Source organism: Nymphaea colorata, chromosome 3, assembly GCF_008831285.2.
Source record: "Nymphaea colorata isolate Beijing-Zhang1983 chromosome 3, ASM883128v2, whole genome shotgun sequence".
Classification (NCBI taxonomy): Eukaryota; Viridiplantae; Streptophyta; class Magnoliopsida; order Nymphaeales; family Nymphaeaceae; genus Nymphaea; species Nymphaea colorata.
Window position 1 is genome coordinate 6563626 of NC_045140.1, and position 23476 is coordinate 6587101.

The 23476-nt window shown below is 37.3% G+C and overlaps 1 protein-coding gene across 1 annotated transcript; it reads left to right on the forward strand.

Moving 5' to 3' along the window:
* Positions 1–9582: 9582 nt before the first annotated feature.
* On the forward strand, positions 9583–16309 carry LOC116251062 (chloroplast envelope quinone oxidoreductase homolog). Its single transcript, XM_031625129.2, has 4 exons — positions 9583–9754; positions 13567–13708; positions 14415–14506; positions 15450–16309. The coding sequence occupies exons 1-4, from the start codon at positions 9689–9691 to the stop codon at positions 16146–16148; spliced, it is 999 nt and encodes a 332-aa protein (XP_031480989.1). The 5' UTR covers positions 9583–9688; the 3' UTR covers positions 16149–16309.
* Positions 16310–23476: the final 7167 nt, after the last annotated feature.

Here is a 23476-nt window from a genome sequence, read left to right on the forward strand (position 1 = left end):
AAGTAACGCAAGGGGTGGTGGGTGCTTGCTTGATGAGTATACTTTTGGTTTTAGGCTGCCTGTCTGTGATCTGGCTATCATATGATGCGTGTGACCTGATGATTGTTCCTCGCGTGAATATTAACCCTCTAGAGATTGAGTTTCTTGCTCAGTTTTAGCCGGTACATTAAATTCAGCTTCATTTTCTATATCACCCGGTGTTGGTGTGGCATGAGCAATATTTTCAGAGGTGTCCAAATTGATGTTTTGCATTTCTCCATATGAGCTCCTTCCTCTTGGCATGATAAATGACGGCACGTCAAGGATCTGCACGTTGGGGTGACTTTTGTCACCATTTTCTCTAGATGGTGTCTCCCCTTGAAGTTCAAGAAATGGGAACCTATTTTTATCAAACATTACATGTCTAGAAATGAATATTTTTCGATCTCTCATTCTTAAGCACAAATACCCGTGGTGGTTGGGAGCATATCCAATAAATGTGCATAACTCACTTTTGTAATCTAATTTGTTTTGTCTATATGAATCGAGGCAAGGGTAACAAGCACTGCCATAAACCTTGAGAAAATTGTAATCTGGCTTTTGTTTAAACACAACTTCCATAGGCGACTTGTATCTTAAAACTTTGGATGGGAGCCAGATAATGAGAAAAACAACTGAGTGAAAAACTTGTGCCCAATATTTTTTCGGTATTCCAGCATGAGGCATCATGCTCAAGCTTGTTTCAACTATGTGACGATGGCGGCGTTCAGACATACCATTTTGTTGTGGGGTGTGTGGGCATGAAACTCTTTCCCCAATTCCATGTTTTTCCAAAAATTCTGAGAGGGCTTGAAATTCTCTACCCCAATCTGAGTGAAAACATTTTATCTTTCGTTCAACAACATTTTCAACATGCACCTTGAAAGAAGTAAAAATTTTCAACACATCTGATTTCTGCTTCATGCAATATAACCAAATATATTTGGAGTACCCATCAATGAAAATAACATAATATTTAAAACCACTAGAGCTAAGTACCGGGGCTGGCCCCCAAACATCTGAAAAGTTAGCTTCTAAGGGTTCGGTCTGAGAACCGACTTTATTTTTGAACGGAAGCCTATGTGACTTGCCATTCTGACATGCTTCACACACAAAATGATCAAAATAAGAGTCATAAGGTATATTCATAGAGTTTAAAACTGACTCAACAATTTTAAACGCAGGATGTCCTAGGCGTTGATGCCAAGTATGAGTCGTCTTCCTCTCAGGATTATTTGCTTGCTTATTCTGATGTTGCAAACTGAACCGAAGCTGCTGCCTTGAGCATAGAGCAGCAATCTTTAGCTGCTGCACTTGAATAGGGAATAGCTGCTACTCCCCTGTCTCCTTCCCAAATTTAAAGGCAAATCCTGGAGGTGCATCCATTTCATTAAGAAATTTATCCCCCTCTAGAGTAGCAAATGGATTAAAATAGATGGTCGAAGAGATAGTACCTTTCTGTAGACTCTTCCTTGGTGTTAGGCTCTACAGTTTACCATGCTACGCTTTCCACAGAGGCCTATCTTCAGTTGCTTTGTACCCATCTGCTTATCATTTCCTAACTCTCACCTGAGATCTGTGCCCCTTTTCTACTTTCTTCCCCTACACGATTATCCACCATTCTGGCATTTTCCTAAGGGTCCTACTACAATAGGTGATTTTTTATTCTTATACAATTACTTGCTTATAGATTTCCTTCTTCAACACACTCATATTCACCACCAGAATCGACTAGAGCCCACTAGAACCTACACTCCTATTGTAACAACCTGACCCACTCCTGGGCTTGGACCCTTAGTCTAGTGGATCCCAACCCACTTCCTAATAGTTTCGGTTCTATTCCAAAAAAAAAAAATTAGGAACCAGGACAACCAACTATTTAACCCCTTTTATAAGCTCTTGAAGTTTTCTCACAATCTTCAATATGAGACTAAATTTTTAAGGTGTTACAACCCACCTACATGCATCCACGTGTATAGGACCCCAAATTCTAGTGTTGAACCATGCTCTGGTACTACTGTAACGACCTGGAACCAGGACAACCACTTATTTAACAACCTCTTTTATAAACCCTTCATCCCTCATAATCTTTAATGCGGGACTAAATTTTTAGGGTGTTACACCTATCTTTGTAAAATTTTGTCCCAAATTTTTGTGCATTTGTCTTCTGCTACAAAGCCTCTCCCATTGCCTTTGCCACCCCTTTGAATGCATATTCCTTCGAAAGATGCACACAAAGATTTGGTAACTGAAGAGCACTGATTGTGATTCCTTGATCTTTAGTTCTTCACCTAGTTTCCAGTGGCTCGCAACCCCGGCTCATTTACCCACCCAGGCTCTCTTCCTCAACATAATACGCAGCTCATCTTTTGACTCAACCGTGATCAAGAATCTCTCCATATCTTCGAAAATTTTGGGTTCCTGATCATCGACCATTGTTTACTAAGTGATTCAAACACAAAATTGAAATCCAGGCCTGGTCAGGAAACACCTCCAAACAGCCCAGCCACCGCTGCAAATCTGAAAGGTTCTATGCGTCTTTCATATGCATATGGATGAAACGATATTAGAGGCCCCTCATCAGTTAACTCCACTTGTGCTTCAGGAATTTCGGCCAGAGATGGATTTTCTACTTTTTTAACCAAGTCTGCACAGCTACGGATCTTTCCTTTCTCTAGTCCTTCCCCTTCCTCTGATGGTTGAGGATCATTTTCCAGATCCCATCTAGGGCTAGCGCCTTCCTAGAGCGAGCTCTCAACTTCCATTCTCCCACAGACCTTTGTCTAGAAACCAAAATTTTGACCAAATGTGTTGTTGGTCACTTATATATCTATTATTAACTATGTATTTTATACAGTTTTTTAGGGTGTGCACCTGACCCTTCACGCAATGAAGTCTTCATTATGACATGGAGACAAGTAGAAGAAGCGACTATCATAATCGATCGACTAGTAAAGCAATTGTAAGTCATATATCTCATTGTTATTAAAAGGTATAATGTTGAAAATTATTTAGTGCAAATGTTATTAGAACTTATATAAATCTGCAGGCTCAGATCAATGAAGTGATGTCTAAACTGCCTGAAGACACAAGAGATGATCCATCTCAAAATGAAGTTTTCTCACAAGTGATGTGCCCAAACAAATATGGGCAAGTGCATACAAATGGGATGGGAGTCAAATTAGAATTTTATAGTGCAGCTCCTAGTTGAATAAAACTGATGACATAAAATGTGATTTTGTGCGGAGAGGTAAAAGAGACAAATATGTGAATTGGAAGCTCGACAAGCTTTGGCAGCTAAACAAGCAGAAAAGAAAGTAAAATGAAATAAAACAAAGAGAAAATAATTGAGTTACAAGCTCAAGTTAAGTTGTTGATGGCAAGGAAGACAACAACTGAAACATCGGTAAACTAATTGGTAAATATTAAAGGCAAAATTTTCGTATTATTATGTCTATGATTGGTAGAAAATTATGTGCTTTATTAGGGCTGACATATGTCATTTGGAGCTATGCTTAGAAAAACTTTTGTGTAAATTGAGTTACAAGTTCTTCCCTTGTTGGTTTTTCAAGGTTTTTAATAGACCATCATATGTCTTGTGGAGCTGGGCGTAAAAAAAAACTGTCTAAATAAGGTTGGGTAAACGAAATATTTTGTGTAAATACATTTCATCTTTTCATACATTTTTTTTGTCTAAACATGGTATGACAAAGACCTCAACATGATAAATCATTTCATTTTCCATGTTGTTCAAAGCAGGCAACATTTCATTAGCTGAAGTCTATTTATGTAACCATTTTTACCTTGAGAAACCAGTTTCTTTAATTCAATCATGTCCTTCTTCCATTTTAGCATACAGTAGTCCTGAGTAAATGTTCCTAGCACAGATCCATTTGCATATGATTCTTACCAGCCATGTGACACCAGCATATTTGATTCCTGCGTTTGGACCTTCTCCTAAGTGGTGCACTTACCTAGAGCACATAACAGTACAAATTTTTAATCTTTTCATAATTATTAGTTATTGTTACTGTTTTGTTTAATCACAAGCTCTTCTCTACGACTCTGTGTTTTAACTATAAATCTTTGACAAGACAGGATATTGATTGCCTAAAATTGACAAATTTGATTGGCAGTAATCTATTAAGAACTTATATGCATCGGTTCTTTATTGATTATAGTGTCTATCAAAGGGTAAGCCTGCTATTTTTTTTAATTTACAATATTCTGCAAGAAGTTTACAATTAAATATTGAAGTCGCTTGATTTTTTTCTTTGAGGACTTCCCTCATGCTGCTGTGATTAAGTGGTGGAAAAATACTTAGTGTAAAACAGGGGCGGAGGGAGGGGGCGCCTGCCTGGCCCATGGCCCGGGTAGCGCATGGAAAAAAAAAAGATCTATATTTGAAAAATCAAAAATTTGTATTTTGGCCCGACCCTCCGCGATGTGTTGGCCCTACCCTATTTCGCCGGCCCCACCCTCTCTCTCGCTCGCAGCGTCGCTCCCTCCCTCTCCGGCCCTACCATATTTTGCCGGTCCCACCCTCTCTCTCTCTCGCTCCCTGAGTTCCTCCCTCTCTGTCTCTGGCCCACAGCGCAGACCATTGCTGGCCCCGCCCTCTCTCTCGCGCCCTCTCTCTCGCTCGTTCCCTACCTCTCTGGCCCACAGTGCAGGCTAGCGCCGGCCCCACCCTGTCTCTCGTGCACTCTCTCTTGCTCGCTCCCTCCCTCCTTGCCCTGGCTGCTTATTTTGGCATTTTGATAGACAAACGTTTCACCTTCCTGTAAGCGTACATTTGTCTCATTATCAAAGGACTCGTTTGGTGGATTTTGTGATTTCCTCAAGCTTTCTTTTCCTTCTGCAGCAATGATTTGGTAAGCTTGCTCCATTATTTCCTTTCATGCTTGTTTGCTGAGTTTTAGTTTGTTCCTTGGAATATTTTTTTCTCTAGCCATTCATGGACTGTTATCTTTTGATTGACACAGTCCATGACCCTTGAGTTTCCTTATAATGGAATAATGATCTGGATGTCTTTAACAGGTTATGAGTCCTGACTTGCATGAAACCAGAAAGATAGTAAATTCAGCTTTTCGATAAGAGAGATTGAGGTTTAAAACTGAACTAAAAGATGCATGAAGGAGAGACTCATTGGTTGATAAAAGTTAAATCTCTCAGGTTTTAGACTTTGTTTACTTTCAAAATATCCGCATCATTTGACCAGTAAATCCACAAGTCTTTAATACTTTATTTTGCTAAAAAGGCACGTCAAGAATGTTCTCCCCACTGCTTATTGTAATGGATCTCTCATAATCTTTATAATCCTTCATTTTGTTTCTCTGAAAAGCCTTACTACTTTGTGTTTGCTTTATTGTATACCATATGGCCTGAGTGCTACTGGAAGGTTATTGGTTTCACGACGTGGGTAATTATATAAGACATATGTTCATTTCTACTATACTGTGGTTTGTAAATATTATCTAAAGTGTTGGAATCTCTCTCTCTCTCTCTCTCTCTCTCTCTATATATATATATATATATATATATATATATATATATATATATATATATATATATATATATATATATATATATATATATATATATATATAATATTATAGTTTGTTGGACCGTTTGGCTTGCCCCAGAAAAAAATTCTTGCTTCGCCTCTGCTGTAAAATTCCAATACTTTTCTTCCTTTTTTGGTTTCTATTGTTAATATAGAGGCGCTAAGTTTTATAGATCCATTTGCATATGATTCTTACTTTAAGCAACAGATACAATAGAAAATAGAAAAAGAACATGCTGCTCAAATTATAGTGCAGTTTCTCTGACCTATTGATCTTTCTTGCTACATGTTTAACCTGAAGTATTAGTTTATTTCATGTTGCACTACTTCAATTTGACTTTAAAATCTCTGGATCCAGCATAGTTTGAAGTGCATATAGTTTCATCTGCTAAAGGTCTTTATGGCTATACAAGAGTGCATTAACCCAGTATTATTACCTGACGATTCCGTCTTCAACAAGTCAGCCAAAATAGATCTAAAAGGTCAAGTTTTTTTGGGAACCATCTCATTATGACTGAGAATGTTGCATTAACTTGTTTAACTTTGCAGTCAATTTATTGACGTTCCCTACAAATTTTTCCATCTTGGTTTTATAAATAATCATGAAGTTGATGCAAATCTAGCCTAGTCTTGAAGCATGAGTTTAATTTCAGTAGATGGCATTCCTTACTCAACCTGAAGTTGATTACAACTGTTAGGAGCTGCAGAATTATATTGTTGTTAGGGTTTTCCCCTTCAACTTATTAAAGAAAAAAAAAAAATATGAGTATGAAAGCTTGAACACTTCTTGTGTACTTCTCATCTAATTCTAGTTGGAGATTTGTCACTTTCCAATGCTGATTGATTATAACCACGTATCCACCCATCAAAATTCTCTGCACCTAACAAATGACAATACATGAGAAATTGGATGACTTGGCATTGGATTGATCTACTGCTGTCACTTTTTCTATTTTCTTTTGTTTTCCAAAGGCATGCACAGAACTTCGACTATTCAAACAACAATATGAGTTTTTATATTTTATTTTTCTTCAAAGACAAGTTGTTGTCAGGTAGATTCTTACCAAATTATGCCAACATAGATAGCTATCCATGAGTTGCTTGCACTTATCTCTAAAGTTGCTTGGACTTGAAAGCTTAAGAGACAACAACCTATCCAAGTCTTGCAAATCGCATGTCGCAGATTTTTTTGGGTTCGGCTCCTTCCATGAATAGCATCCATATTGATTAACATGTACAACCATTTTCAAAAAATATTTGGCTCTTTTTTAACCATAATGTGATTTTCATACTTCCTTTTTTATGAAAGGAGTCTTGAGTTTGCTTATTTCGACGTGTTAGCAGTAGTTAAATAAGAAAGTATGTAAGGCCCATTTTCATGCCCAAGACTGAAATAAGCACATAAGTCTTGGGTTTGCTTATTTCATACCCAAGACGTGTTAGCAGCATAAGTCTTGGGTATGAAATATGAAAGGCCCATTTTCATGCTTATTTCGACGTGTGTTGCAGCACATTTGTAACTTCCAAGACATCAATGGATATTGAAATTTTAATCAAATCAGGGCATTTCAGTTGCTGATTTCCATGTAAAAACTGTTTAAAAGGAGTTTAATTTTGTGAAACAAAGGTGAAAACTCGAGAATTGCACTGCTCATATGGTCCTGCAGTTAAGTACAATCAATTGCTTATACATATGTTTTATTTTGATGGGAAAGGTGGTCATCTGTAATAAACACAGTACGTGGCGGGCCTTTTACATGGGGTCCTGCCATTGGTGGCAGGGTGTTCGTATGGAACTCAGTTTGCCAAATGTTGGGACAACCGTAGGTGCTGTTGCTAGCGACTTTGTTGGTAGTGGCATATGTCTGACTCTTGTTATCGTGTAAACATATTGCTAAATCTTCTTCATTTTATCAAATGTTAGTTTTCATTTTAAAAAAAAATTGAGTTGTTTGACATTAGCTTGTGAACGATAATAAGGACCCATCGGGTATTCATAAAAAAAGTAATTAGTTACACGGAATTTTTGTTATAAAAAATTATTTTGCAATGTACATTTCATCGCTAAAAGTATGTTCCACTACCATGAGAACAAACGCAAACCTAAAATTGCAACATCGATGTTTCATTCTCATAGATAATTAACAACAAAAAATTTGCATTGGTGATAATGAATCATTTGTAACAATATCAATTTCATCATTAATGGATTCAACATCGTGATTTTTAGTAATAGAAATGGATTTCTTTGTTACTAAAAGTCTTTCCTCTTGTAGTGCTTGTTATGAATATGCTTGCAGAATGTATGAATTGGACATGGAAAAGGAAATAGCAGCCATTGAAATGAATTATCGATGCTTGAAAACTTGAGTCTTACCAGATGACAAAAATGCCATTGGTGTGAAATGAGTCTATAAAGTAAAATAAAATATTGATGGGAGCATGCACGAATACAAAGCAAGGCTTGTTGCAAAAGGATATGCTCAAGAATATATGATAGATTTGTCATAAACTTGTTCTCTTGTTAGACATTTTGAAACTGTTATAATTATTTTGGCACTAGAAGCTCATATGAAATGGTCAGGTTTTCAGTTTGAAGTGAAGTATGTTTTTCTAAATGGTTTTTGGGAGGAAGAAATTTATGTTTGCCAACCTCAGGTGTTTGCTCTCAATGGACAAGATGAGGTATATAAGTTGAAGAAAGCTCTTGCTGGACTTAGACAAGCACTAAGAGCTTGGTTTGGGAGATTATTAAATTTACACTTTATACACAATGGATTTCACATAAGTAAAAGTAAACACACTTTATGTGTGAAGGAAATAGGTAAGGACGTTCTTATAATTTGTGTTATATATATATATATATATATATATATATATATATAGGCTCTTCTAGTTGCCTCATTGAAAAATTTAAGGCAAGCATGATGTGTGAATTTGATATATCAAATCTGAGATTGTTAGATTATTTTTTTGGACTTTAAGTTAAATAGACTAATGATGATGTTTTCATTTTTGAAGAAAAATATACTTTATATATGCTTGAAAATTTTAATATGTTGTCATGCAAGTCTTGTTTTATTCTCATGAACACCAATGAGAAATTAACTATAAATGATGACATTGTGAGAGTTGATGTGAAGCTATGTAAGAGTCTAGTTGGGAAATTGATGTACCTCACAAACACATCTAGATATTGTGTTATCAATTGATCTGATCTCCAAGTTTATGCATTACCTATCAAGATATCATTTTGAAGCAGCAAATGAATCCGAGCAACAACCAACTATGGGATTGGGAACCAATGTAAATATTAAATTAGTTGGCTTTTCTAATAGTGATTGAGCTGGTTTTATAGCTGACAAAAAACAATAATGGGTTCATCTTTACCCTTGACTCTGGGGTTGTGTTTTGGATGTTGAAAAAACAAGTAATTGGGCCTTACCATCTTCAGACGCGGAGTATGCTGCAACCACTGCATATACCTGTCAAGCTATCTAGATACGAAAAATTTTAGGTGACAACTTGATGCATCAAAGCTTTTTTGTGATAACCAAGCTGGAATTGTCGTGACAAAAAAACCAGTGTTCTGGAAGAACTAAACATATTGAGCTTAACCACCACTTTATCTGTGAAACAGTCACCGATTGATCAATCATAATGAAGTATTGTTCTACGAATGATCAAGTGGCTGACAGATTTACAAAAGCTCTCGACTATTCAAAGTTCATGAAGTTCAAGTCATCTCTTGGTGTAGAAAGTGATAGAATGTGACACAAAACTCCTTTCCACATGTGGAGTCCATAATAAGGGACGCCTTTGCTAAAGTGTTGAAGAAAGGTTAAAGTCATGTGGCAGCTTTTTATAAAGGTACGTAGCTGTGACATGATAAGTTACAAGGACTTTTCTTATATTTTAATATCATGAACGTGGTAGAGTTACATGTTCTCTTAGGCTTATATATAGAGGTCTTGGAGTCCATTATGGTGTACCACGGTACAATTGAAATGTGCGCATGAGCTTAGTGTTCTTGCAATAGTGTTCCACGAGCTCTTCTTTGTTTTTTGCTTCCTCCAACAGAACCAACCTCTTTCAAGGGAGTTCATGGCGGCCAAGACAATGCAGGCTGTTAGATACGAAGCTTACGGTGGTGGTTCCGCTGCCCTAAAGGTACGGACTAGCTCATCCTCATCACACTCTAACCCCCTTTATCAGCCCTTCTGTATTATTTTGTCATATAACACGGACATTTTATTTATATATTGGTGCCCCTCAACCATTTTATTATCCAAGCTGACTATATGCATACAAACTAATGTTTATTTGCATATTTTGCCCCACGGACATTTTATTTCTATATTGGTTCCCCTCAACCATTTTACTTTCCAAACTGACTATATGTTCAGGTGCATGAAATTAGGTGACACAGTGCTCAAAAGTTGAAATTAAAATCCCTCCTTACAAAGACAAAATGGAGGAAGAAAAAATTACATGGTCCTCGTCAGGGAGCGACATGGTTCGACCCTGTATACACACCACAGTGGTTTTTACTATGGGGGTGTTGGGTGACACCCGTTTTTGTAAAAAGTTTGTTTTATGAAACCCAAGTTTTTTAACAAGTAATTTGGAAACTTTGTTTATTTGTTTGAATTATACATCCCAAAACTGGCTTTTCATGAATAACAAATGCTTTTCTCTCCTTTTTTACAAAACCAAATTTTATATTGGAAACTGAGTTTTCCTCAAATCTTATTTTAATCTCCCCGAAAAACTCAAAACCTGGCTTTAGAGGCAAAACTGATTTTGCGGTGTCATCCAAATCGTCTGCAAAGCCTAAAATTTGATTATTAGTTATTTGAAACCTCAGCAACCAACCAATCCTTGTTAGGTTGAACCATAATAAAATGGAGAAACTAAGTGTAATTGTCAAGATCATCATCCCCTTACATTTCTTTTATAATATATAGGAAAGTTTCAAAATCAGCGCCCAACAACAAACAACCGATCAACAGCCCCTCAACTCTTGTATGTGATTGTTGAAGAACCGGTTTCTTATAAAAAAAATGTATATTAAAATAATAAAAAAGGGACACGATTCCCTTTTCAAGCAATTTTTTTCCAATATATGATAGGCACATTTTCAAGTTTCGATGCTCTAACAATTTAGATGTTCAATATTTATATTTCTATTCATTTAACAGAGGTACGCCTCCACTCATAGAGGTCAAACGAAAATCATTTTATGGGTATAGCACGTGAAATTTGGCTTTTACCCTATTTTTATTGTCCTGGTGCTTTCTAAAGAACATATTATGAAAAGGTTTGTTTAAAGTTTATGGCTAGCTTCGACAAATTTATTCATGACTTACTTCTATGTATTGATGCATCATTCTTCCACTGAAGTTTCAGATCTTTTAGTGTAAAATTTATGGACGAAAGTTGTGGCTCTAATTCTAAACTATTCTTATTGTTATTGTCGTGGTGTTTTAAAATGTACCTAACTTGGAATATATTATGAAAAGGTTCTTTTACGCTTATATGTAACTTTGTTAGATTTGTTCATGCGGTATTGCCATTGATTGATCCATCCCAGTATTTAAGTGTTTGAAACGTGAAAATTTATGAAGGAACCAAAATTTTGGATTTTAAAGTATTATTGTCATTATCCGGGTGCTCCAGATGGAAGGGCACGTTATCAGACATTCAATGGCTCATTTGGCAACAGTAATAAATTGTTACTATTGTGTGAACCTAAACACTATGATGTCATTTTTTGTTGGTTGACATTCTCCTACCATTTAGATGGTGCGGTCCGAAAAATTAAAGCACAAAATTAATAAAGGTAACTGCAAGTGGTATGACAATATGCGTCTCTTTATAAATGGCTTCGACTGATCGTATGCTTTCTTCGCTCTTTCCATGTCACAGAACTGTGTGATCGCCCACAAGGAAATGTGGACTGCCAACTCCTTCCCAGAAATTTTCCTGCAAAAGTTAAACCACCATATGGTTTCTTCCTGGAAGACAGATTAAAGAAAGGAAGAACATTTCAAGCAGAAATTAACATTAATACTGTTAGTTTATGCGCAATTCTTAACTGTGTTGTCCTACCAACTTTGAAAATCAAATTAATTCATGTATATAATTCAAGTTTGGTGGGCTTAAGACTGGAAAAAGTATGTAAGCCTAACTGGCCACATGACTGCTCATTCAGACGGGGGCCACAGCTGGTCGTTTGTGGAACACTGCATTTTAAAGAATATGGCATTCTTATTATCAAACGCCCAAGTAGGTCCTCGGAGTTAGATGAAAAACGGGTAGCTAAACCATGACAAGAGCACGGTTTTTTCCTACTCTTCTACCCTGTGCAGTCTTCGTTTCCTCCCCACCTGCATAGTGGTACAAAATGGCTGTTGTCATTCCTTTGATGAGGTCCTTATTTTAGAGGTCATTTGGTAGTAGGAATACTTTGTTCCGTCTTCGTTTCCTCCCCACCTGCATAGTGGTACAAAATGGTTGTTGTCATTCCTTTGATGAGGTCCTTATTTTAGAGGTCATTTGGCAGTAGTAATACTTTGTAAAAGTCCGTTGAATTTGTGAACATTAGTTGTTCCATGAATGTTGTCTAATCTTTGGGCGTGTTTATGGAGCACTCCTGTGAGTGTCCATGGTGCCAAACGACCCCTTAATGACCAATTCTGATTTTTGGTGAGTTTTTGTTGGGTCTCATTAACTTCATATTAGTAATGTTCTTGTCTTAGACAATGCAGGATTCATTTTCTATTTTACATGTTCGAAATATTTTAATAACGACAGGTGGCCTATCTCGATTAGGAGTTTACTGTAAGTATACTCCTAATTACATCAGTTTAGGTGACGATTGAAAACTTGGGTTTAGGTAATCAAGTTCTATCTGGGTGACGATTCGTGACCATGGGGGTCTGCTTCTGTGAGTTATCAATAATTAATTTATAAAAATCAGGTTCTGCTTGGCTGACGATTGAAAACCTGGCTTTAAGTAACCAAGTTCTATTTGGCTGACGATTCGTGACCATGGGGGTCTGCCTTTGTGTTTGACAAAAGAACGAGTTGGTTTCGGAACGCATTTCTAGAATACATGTTCAACGGAACACTATGTTCTACATAATATATTTACGTGTAGTGTTTAACTGTTCAATTTAGAAACAACATCCATAATCAGATCATGTTTCTTGAAACAAAAACATAGTGTTCTCGAAACATATTTTTAAGACACTATTCTAACAACACAATGTTCTTTTACTGATGAATGCCCTCTTACTGACAGATTTATTGACAATAAGATGCACCAGTTGCTTGTACGTCAAAAATGAATTTGAGAAAATGATCTTCCAACTCTATTGCTAACATATCATCTTCTGTTGAATGAGTGAGGTTTCGGTACTTGCTTGAATCAAATGTCACAGTAGCCCTACCTAACAGGCTGCTGCGGCCACCACCACTGCCACCTTTTTTTATTAGCTCGTCTTCAAACTCATTGACGCCATGCCAAAGCTTTGATGTCTTTCCTGTGTTTGGTTGGTGAAAGACTACTTGGGTTCCCAGATCTGATTTATGTGGGTGACTTGGACCAGTAGAGGAGCTACATGGGGTTGGTTTGAGCCACTGCCCACACCAGTGCTTCTAAAATATTGTCGTTGGAATCAAGGCTGGACTCAGGTCTAGCCACATGCAATGCCCACACTAGACCCGGTTCAGTGACTCTAGTGTCTCTCAGCCAAAGAATTTTCTATCTGCCACTGACTCAGATTAGATCGGAAAATTTACAGCAATTCCTTAGAGGTTCTTTAGCAGCAAGAACACTCTATGTATCGGCTACAAAGAATGGAGCAAATTCATGGAAGTCTACTAGAATGTTTCAACTGCCAAACAACCTCTTAGTGACTTACACCTCTTTCACCAAGTATGTGGGCAACCGATACTAAACTGAAACTTTGTTGCAGCATGCGGAGATTCCAATACCCATGCCGAAGCACGGCGAGGTTCTATTGAAACTCGAAGCAACGAGCCTGAACCCAGTTGATTGGAGGCTTCAGCATGGCCTGTTGCGGCCGCTCCTCCCATTCAAGTTCCCATTCATCCCAGGTATATAACCTCCTCATGGACCGATACTGCTTAGAAGGCATATTTGCATGTGGATGTATCAGGCTGCATTGGCCACAATACGAAAGTAAATAAATATTACTTTGCTTGATAATCACCATATGGATGGACACCGGCAGCCGATATTCGAAGTGTTAGGGTCAGCTTATTCGAATCAAATCACCAGCAAACTGAATCCAAACGTGCCACTGCCTCATGTGCCTTCTTTGTTTTTGCTTTCTTTGTGTTTGTTCTGGTATTCGTCTGAGTGTTACCCATCTCTATTATGGCAGCTTATATGTTCCGGCTGGGCCCTCACCGGCCAAGGAGGGGGTCGTGCGTAATTTGGTTATGTGTTTGGGGCCCGAACATGGGTTGCGTGTTTGGGTGCTTGAAAAGACACAAACACCCGTCAAGGCAGCACTTTAGAAAGCCACTTTATAAGGACAAAACAGGACTACAAGAAAATGAATTCACATTTTGTCCACTAAGGACATGCCATTGTGGGCATGAAGGGTTAGTGTGTTAACCACTATTCTGTAGTGAACATGGTCTCATCTTCATATGTATATACATTTTGTCCCAGAAACCCTCAAAGGTTTAAACCATGGTTAGGCTAAGCTAGAAGAGGGCCATATCGTCAGGATTTGTATCTATTACATAACGTTTTTTTAACAGAATTCGGCAATGAAAATTGGCCTTGAAACAGGTGAAGACATCGCCGGAGAGGTGATTGAGGTCGGACCCGGTGTTCAAAACTTCAAGCTGGGTGATAAAGTGGTGAGCATGCTCGGTATTTTGGTAAGTATGTTTCATCCAGGATATGTTTTTCTTGGTCATTTTGGGGATGCAAACTGAGGACTTAGGTGGTTCCCAGTTGAATCAACTCAACCCAACTCAAAATGAAATCGGACGCGGTTAGGGTTGAGTAATCAGTCGAATAACTCAAGCGTGACTGGACTCAAGTATTTGATCAACTTCAGATAGAGCTCAATTCATATCATAAACTTATGAGTCGACTTCGAACTTGATCTTTACAATGGAACCTTGAACAATCAACAAGATCAATTAGGCTCCCAATTTTTGTTTTTCCTTCATTTACGTGCTTCACAGTCTGATGTTTGTTTCACTAAGTGATAGATTTATGTGTGTTATTACTAGAGCATTAGATGTTTAAATCTCATTGGTGCTGTTATCTAATTGGTCTTGTTATCTATTTTAGCACATCTTCTCAGCCAAATTAAAAAAAAAATAAAAAAAAGTGTTTGAGCAAATGACTAGTCACACCCCAACTTTTTAAAATCGACAAGTAGGGGCTCAACTTTGGAGAAAAAAATCTCAAAGTGCTGCCTACTGATAAAAGAATATTAATTTTTGATATAAAATAACGAAAAACACGGTGCCTATCTTGAAACAAAATTATCTTTTTTTAGCCACTAGAAAAGCAATTCTTTATAACCGTCATGTTTGTCATTTTAGATCAAAACAAGTCTTTTCTGTTCATTTTTTGAAAAGCTTTCCTAAAAGCTGAGTGCCTATGTGGTAACTTTTAAAAGTTGAACGATGATTCATTATTTGCCTTAAATGCTTAATTCAACTCACAAGTCAATCTAAGATCAAGCCGGCCCTAGATGTAGCAAACTAAGTAAACCAAGTCATTACAGTTACTTTTCCAGTCATGATATAAACTATAAGGTCAGAGCACGTAACTAATATATCATCTTTGTACTAAACTACCTCCTAGCACGGAGGTGGCCTTGCAGAGTATGCAGTTGCAAAGGCAAACCTGACCGTGGAGAGGCCACCGGAGGTCTCAGCTGCCGAGGGTGCAGGCGTAGTCATAGCAGGTCTTACAGCTTTACAAGCCCTGACCAAGGCATGTGGGCTCAAGCTTGATGCCAGCACTTACAACGTCCCACTGAACATTCTCATCACGGCCGCATCCGGTGGAGTGGGTCTCTATGCAGTCCAGCTAGCTAAGCTTGCCAAGGCGCACGTAACCGCGACGTGTGGGTCTCGCAATCTAGGGCTGGTCAAGAGCCTAGGTGCCGACGAGGTGCTCGACTACACGACCCCGGAAGGCGCAGCACTGAAGAGCCCTTCTGGCCGGAAGTACGACGTGGTGTTGCACTGTGGTCCGACGACCCCTTGGCATACTTTTGAGCAGGTTTTGACCGAGACCGGGACCTTGATTGAGCTAACACCTGGTGTGGCTCACTACGTGAGCGCGTGGTTCAAAAAATTAATGCGTTCAAAGAAGGAATTTGTGCCCTTTCTTATGGTGCCCACTCGCGAGGAGCTCGAGCTTCTGATGGGCTTGCTCAAGGAAGGGAAGGTCAAGACGGTAGTGGACTCGACCTACCCTCGAGCCATGGCCCATGAGGCTTGGGCTAGGAGCATGGGCGGCCATGCCACTGGGAAGATCATAGTCATCCATAACTAATGATCGATATAAGTGGTAATGGAAGGCACAATCCAAAATAAGCCCTGTTCGAAGTAATAATTTGTACTAGTTTCCAATTACTTTTACTAAGTGGTGTTGGCTATAAAGAGTATTGAATATACTCTTGAGACAAAATAGTCATCAATTAACTTGAACTAAATTTGAGCTGTTTTGAATTTCATCTATTCTGATCTTGAATTCAACAAGCGTTGTGCCTAAGTAGATGTACCTAAACCAGTGGCCGAGCAATAATGTGTCAGAAGTGGGCAATTTGCCCACACCAGCCCACAGAATTTACTTTATTAGTTTTTATCCTTTTTACATATGAGTGCCCTTTAAATTTGAAATTTAAAACAAAAGTTATGACTCTGCCTCTTTTTTTAGGGCAGGTTCATGGGATAGTAACAGAATGTTGCTGTCACCAAATGACCCATTAATATGATTTGAATTTGAATCTTGAAAATTAAAACTCTGAATTCCAAATCTAAGCAGGTTGGAATCGGTGAAGCTCGAAACTGACCCGAGTCTGAGCTGTTACAATATTTGCTGGTATTGGAATAACACCTATGAGGAGTCAAACTTAGCTCATGTTGTTGATAAGGGAATTCAAGCATGAAATGCCCTTGATGGTTCTTTTCTTTTTATCTTTAACAAATAGACATATAGCCCTGCTGTATTAAAGCCATTTTTGCTGATTGTTTGAAGGCTAAAAGGAGTACCTCTTTAGACCTTTAATTTGCTTGGAAGAAAGTTTGAACTTTAAGCTTCAACAAGTTACTTTAAGTAAATCTTAGCATATGACATAGAAAAAGTATCTTTTTATTAGTTAATGAACTTATGCTAACTTAGCCCAAAGTCAGCGGCGGAGCTCGCACATGTGGGTGTATGTCGGCACTTGCCAATAGAAACCAACCTAAATTGTATATTTATATATATTGGTTCTTCTATACGCCCACCTGTTCGACTAGTTGTGCTATACCCCTTAACCCCTTGGTTGCCCAAGTATTACCGTTTACATTTATTTCCTATTTTATTTCACAAGAGTCCACCCACCAGTCCACTTCATGTGTAGCTCTTTCAAATAAAACCTTCAACCTTTGGGTGAGCTCTAACCTAAGGCGGAGCCAGGATCATTTCATTGGATGAGCCGAATAGTTAAATGAATTTTTTCAACATTTTTAAAGGTTTTGTGGAAATTTTTCCACATGGGCTTATTATATATTTTAAAGATTTTTATAGGGCCAAATTTTTTAAAAAAAAATTATAACGGGCATTTTTTGAAAAAAGTTGGGGGTGGGGAGGTGAGGGTTGGTGGAGGGGTATGGCCATTGGCAGCCCTCTTGGCTCTACCGTACCTTACAAAATTAACATAGCTTCAACTATGGGAAATTAGAGCACCAACTATGGGAAATTAAATAAGCTCAAGGGCGCAGTAACGAGTTGGACTTGATCTAGAGGTAGTTATCTTGACAAGCTTTAACAAGCTTCCCCTCACCTCTCCAAGGTGGCTTACCTATCAAGCCATGTCGCTTTTTTAAAGCAAAAGGAGAAAACCCTGAGATTGTGTTCTCTATGCTACCCGTATGTAGCAAGTGTACACCGGATGTGAACTCTACTACCAATATGCACATTTACTTTCATTCTCAAATATTGAATATGCATGTGCGTGAGATTACAAGTAAGTATGAAATAACAAATAAGTATGGGATAATGTTTATAAGATAATGAGATAACGGACGGATAGATGCATGCGATAAACATAGATATGAGATAATGTTTATGAGATAACGAGATAACAGACATATGTATGAGATAACACTAAACATAACTATAAGATATTATTTAAAAGGTAATAAAATATTTATGAGATTATAAAATAAGGGAAGGATGTATGAGATATAAACATAAGTTTGAGATAATGTTTATGATATAATAAAATATTTACGAGGTAATGAAATAACACTATGAAAGAGGCAAAAAAACGAAAACAATTTTTTACTACTTAAAAGGGTATATTGGTAGTAAAGATATGTATATATGGACTGACAAATTTTACTTTTATCGAATCCTCAAATCTTCTTTTTGTGGTTTTTTTTTCTCTTTACAAAAAATTTCTTTTCGTATTAATCATTGGAATATTTTGTTTAGGATGGCGCATGAAATTACATATACAAACACGGCATATATAACCAGCTTTAGAAAACCCTGGCCTCACACAAGTTGGTGTACAGGGAAATGGCGTTGGCTGTCAGACTGGTCACCATGTTCAATTCTGATTGATGTCCATCAAGAGGAATTTGAATATAAGTCTTGAGGTCAGTCATCGAGAAAGGATTTTACGGCCGCCACTCTATAATTCATGCATCTCTTAAACAAAAGATACCATATACTTGATTTGATCTGAAATACTTAAAATCTAACATCTCATATCTCCTTAAACCTGAGATAATTAAACACACCTTATAAGTTTTGTTTGAAGTAAAACACATCATAAGTTTTTGTTTAACTTCAAAAGTACAACCAATTAATTTGAGCTTGAGTAAGGAGCATTAGCCGACTCCTAATTTATTTGGGGGAAACCATCCTAGATTAAGAGATTTTATCGCTTGTTCGGGTGTGAAAGTCTCAAGGCTAACTCCTATAAGTTCTAAGGGCATAGTTGGTCAAAATGAAAGATGCATAGGCAGCAGGTCCTTGTTTTGATTCCTGTAAATACTACTCCCCCTGGTGGTGTGGGGGGGGGAAGAGAATGCTTTCACGGGAGTAGAAGACCGCGGCTGCCCACCTAAGCTTCAGCGCAGACCCTGAAAGGTAGGAGGAAGAGGGGCTTTTATATTCTCTTTTCAGAATGGTAGTTTGTTAACCTCCCACTTAGCCGAAATGCCGATACAACAACCACAACCTACCCTGCCATTTAAAATTCATAAAGATTTTTTAAAATTTTAGGAAAATGTTTTAAGTTTTATATGCATTCAAAAGTCGATCCAAGCGAATCAGGTGTATGGGGTCCAATTCAAAATCCAAATGACTGGTTGGATCAGATCTGAAAAAGGGTTTGCGAGGGGGAACTGCTCAAATATTGGATCTAATTATGATTCTATTATAAAACCAACTCACTAATCGGATGCACGATGAATAGCTACGGGTTAAACTTAAAACCTTCAATAAAATTCATAAAGATTTTTTAAAATTTTAGGAAAATGTTTTAAGTTTTATATGCATTCAAAAGTCGATCCAAGCGAATCAGGTGTATGGGGTCCAATTCAAAATCCAAATGACTGGTTGGATCAGATCTGAAAAAGGGTTTGCGAGGGGGAACTGCTCAAATATTGGATCTAATTATGATTCTATTATAAAACCAACTCACTAATCGGATGCACGATGAATAGCTACGGGTTAAACTTAAAACCTTCAAGCCACATTTGTTTACCACAAAGTTGAGATCCGATCACTATGATATTTAAGCCCATTCAGCAGTGGGAATAATCTGTTATTATCGTATTAATCTGCACCAATTTAGACACTGTTGCATACGTTGTCCTTTTAAGAGGCTTTTTTTTACAGCAATAACAGTTTGTTATTGTTTCATAAATCTATCGTAAAGATTATGGCAGATTTGTAGAATGGTCAAACTTCAAATTCACGGTTTTAACAATTAACATGCAGCGTGAATCTATTAAAATCTAATGTTTATTAAGATAGTGGATTTCATTTATCATGGATTTGAAATCCCCTAATAGAGGAAGCAATAGGTGGTTCAAAGAGTTTGTATTAGCTTAATGTAAAGTCATCTTAGGAGAATTTTTAATGTAAAGTTCTTTTAATTTTCAAAACACAGAAATTGTGGTAAATAGATGCTCGGAAATAAACGTCAAGGAGGGTAGGGATTATATGCCGCTCCAATATGTGTTCAAATTCCTCAAGGAGCTGCTAGGAGATTGGCAATTCACAGTTATTTTACAAATAACCGGTTTATATAGAGAATTTTTTTCTTTTTTTACATGTTCAACCTTAACATATCTGCAGTTCACTTCGTATGGGATGTCATTTCTTAAATCAAATAGTTTTTTTTAATATATATTTATTTTGAAGTGGTTCACTCCAAATTGTGTCCCTATGATTGAAGTTGTTAGGTCACACAATTAGGTACTAAGCAAATTTTAATTTTTAAAGTATGTTGAATAGGCCTGGCCTCATAAGAGTCGGGCTCAAGCCGGCCCACAGCTCGAAACCTGAGCCTGGGCTCAGCTAGGTTGCAATAAAGAAATATTCTTTTAAAATATAAAGTAAAAAATTAATATAAAATATATATTTAATAATAATATATATATCATCATTAAAATAATATTAAAAAATATATCTATTCGAACCGATATGTTATCAGGCTCGATCGAGCTAGGTACTCGGTACCCATCGGGAACTTAGTCCAATACTCAGCCTTCATGTTGAAGCAGCCGTTCCCTCTCTCCCTATACCTCTCAGGCCCAAGCAGCATCTAGGCTTGAGATAGAGTGATGCCATGCTCTACAAGAATAATGCTTATATGAATAAAACAGAATACATATATTATCATTAAGGCTGAGCACTGGGCCAGGCCGCCAGTGGTACCTAATACCCACCCCGATTGGGGTTCGAGCCCATGCTCGGAAAAAAGGGCTGGGCCAGCTTGATAATTTATTATAATACTTATATGAATAAAACACAAGACATATTATCAATAAGGATGGGCACTGGGCCAGGTCGCCAGTGGTACTCAATACCCACCCCGATTGGGGCTCGGGCCCATGCTCGGAAAAATGGGCTGGGCCAGCCCGATAATTTATTGGGTCGGCCCGAGTGGGCCGGATATATTTTTTTAAGTTTTATTAATATATATATATATATATATATTATTTTATTTGTATTAAAAAATATATTTTTTAATTTAATCGAGTCGGACCCGAGCTTGAGTTTTAATAGTTGGGCCAAGCTCAGGCCCAAGTTTCGGGTGTCGGGCAGGCTTAATTGTCAACATGTTGTTAGCTCCACCAGATTTGCTGCTCTCCTTGAAGGACATCAAATTGAAAGACTTTGTATCAAGTTTATCACTATCTATTGTCTTGAGCTTCAACTTTCAACTTTGGTAGTTCAATTTTTTAAAAAAAATAAAAACTAAAGAGAAAAACCTTTGCCATGAAATACTATTGAGAGAAAAGGGAAAAGGGGGAAATGGGTGGAGTAGAAAGCAATGAACACCATACAAATGGGTATTTCTTTTCTTACAATTACGAATGAGTTGGTAGATTGGGATTCGAGTAAGTAAAATGGAAGCTTCAATATCGGAGAAGTAAGTTGGCAAAAATTGCATTGAAGTCAAACCTCTCGAGCCGGGTGGTTAAGTATTGCTGGTGGAGTAATAACAGAAGGAACGCCGCTCCTGTTCACACTTACAATCAGCCGCTCTCAAGTCGGCGAGGGCTTAGGAATGAGCCGCTGGTGTTGAACTCGGCCGGAGAGACCAACCCAAATCCAGAGAAGCATGTTCTTGATATCCTTATATCTGAGATCCAAAATCCTAACTGAAATCCTTGATATACTGAGATAAACATACGTTGGATTTCACCACTATTAACAATAAGAATCTGTGACCTCTAATATGCGACTAAATCCTCAATCTAGGGTGTGTTTGATTACCCATAATCTAAAATCCTTAGAATAATTTGAGAATTGTGGATTTAAAATAAGACTCTCCTCCCTTTACAATTTCTCAATGCAAAAGGGCAAAATAAGGATTTCAAGTATGGATCTTACGTTTGACCTGAAATTGTTAAGTATAGGGCAAAATAAGGATTTCATCTCAAAATACAGAGTTGCAGCTTTTTCTAAAATTTATTTATTTTTTGATGTTGTGATGATTTTACGGACTTTTTGAGGGCATTAGGGCCCTCAAGAAGTGATGGAAATGCATAAATGAGAACTTCTTCCAAAAGAAGCATGGCATAATAAAAAATGCTAGAAATCTTCAATGGAATCTCTCTCTTAACAAATAACCCCATTTTTTATATTAAATATTCGTCAATTAAATTTTAGTACACACGTAGCTGTATTAACTGTAGAATCATTGTCCAAAAAATTGATACTAAACTACTTAAAATAAGAGTACAACGATAGCAACATATAAAATTGCGTAACAAAAGTCCATTTTCTTGGCATAATGTCAAAGAAGTCCTTGTTAAATAAATGAAAAACAAATGTAAAAATTAAGCAATTGGTTTAAATTGCTAAGATTTTTTTTTTGAATCTTCTACATTTTCTATCATGTAAAGACGAATTTTTTAGGGTGATATTTATTAGGGTATGAGCTAGATGGGGTTGAACTTGTTCGCATAAGCCGACTTAGATCGGGCTTTTGATGAGCCAATGAAAAGTTGCGGTGTTAGTTGGCCAACTCTATTTGGTAGGTTTGATTAGGAACCACACAAAAATTAAATTTTAAGAAATTTTTTGCTCCTGAATTTGGAAAACAGAACTTAGGTTGATGGATTTGATACATGCCTATATACATTTCCTAAAAAGTGCTTCATGGAGTTGGGTTGGAAAGATGAGTGTTTCATCTTGCCGCCCAACAAGAAAGAAGAAGTCCTCACCCTTCCTTTTTGTGGTGATCACGTCATCTATCAACACCAACATGTGTTCCCTTGGTTTTTCTAAGCCCTAAGACAAGTCACAATTATATAAAGTACAAAAAAAATAATAAAAAATTGTGTACCATGTGATTCTTGACTGCCTTGCCATTATGGGGGTTTTGATTACCTTGAATCTTAAGTTGTAAGGTGTGGTCTTAGACGAGCTCTGTCTTAAATTCATAGTTTTAGCAAATTAAATTATCAAGATATAAGAAGAACCATGTATAATTGTATTTGAGATCTTTGATTTCTCGGGTATATTACTTCAAAGCTACAAAGTTCATGAATATGCAAGGATTACAAAGCCATATGTAACACATCTCTACTTCAAATTTAAAAATCTTAAGATGTAAGGACTAGAAATTCATATATAACACATGAAATCTAAAACCGTAAGTTGTGTTCAAAAGACCCTTTCAAGAAATGGTGTTATGTGAAAATCATGTTTTGTGACAAGCTAGTTTCTTAACCAGTTTTTAAAACTTAGATTGTGTGGTTAGATTACAGGGGGACAAAATGGTGTTTCACAAATTCAGTCTTGTTTATAATCCAAACACGACTTCATTATTTGGCCAACAAAACGACGCTTAAGAGTACCCTAAAAACCACCAAGATACGGTATCAAGCTTGAATCTTCGATCAGAGGCTATCAAACACCATTGC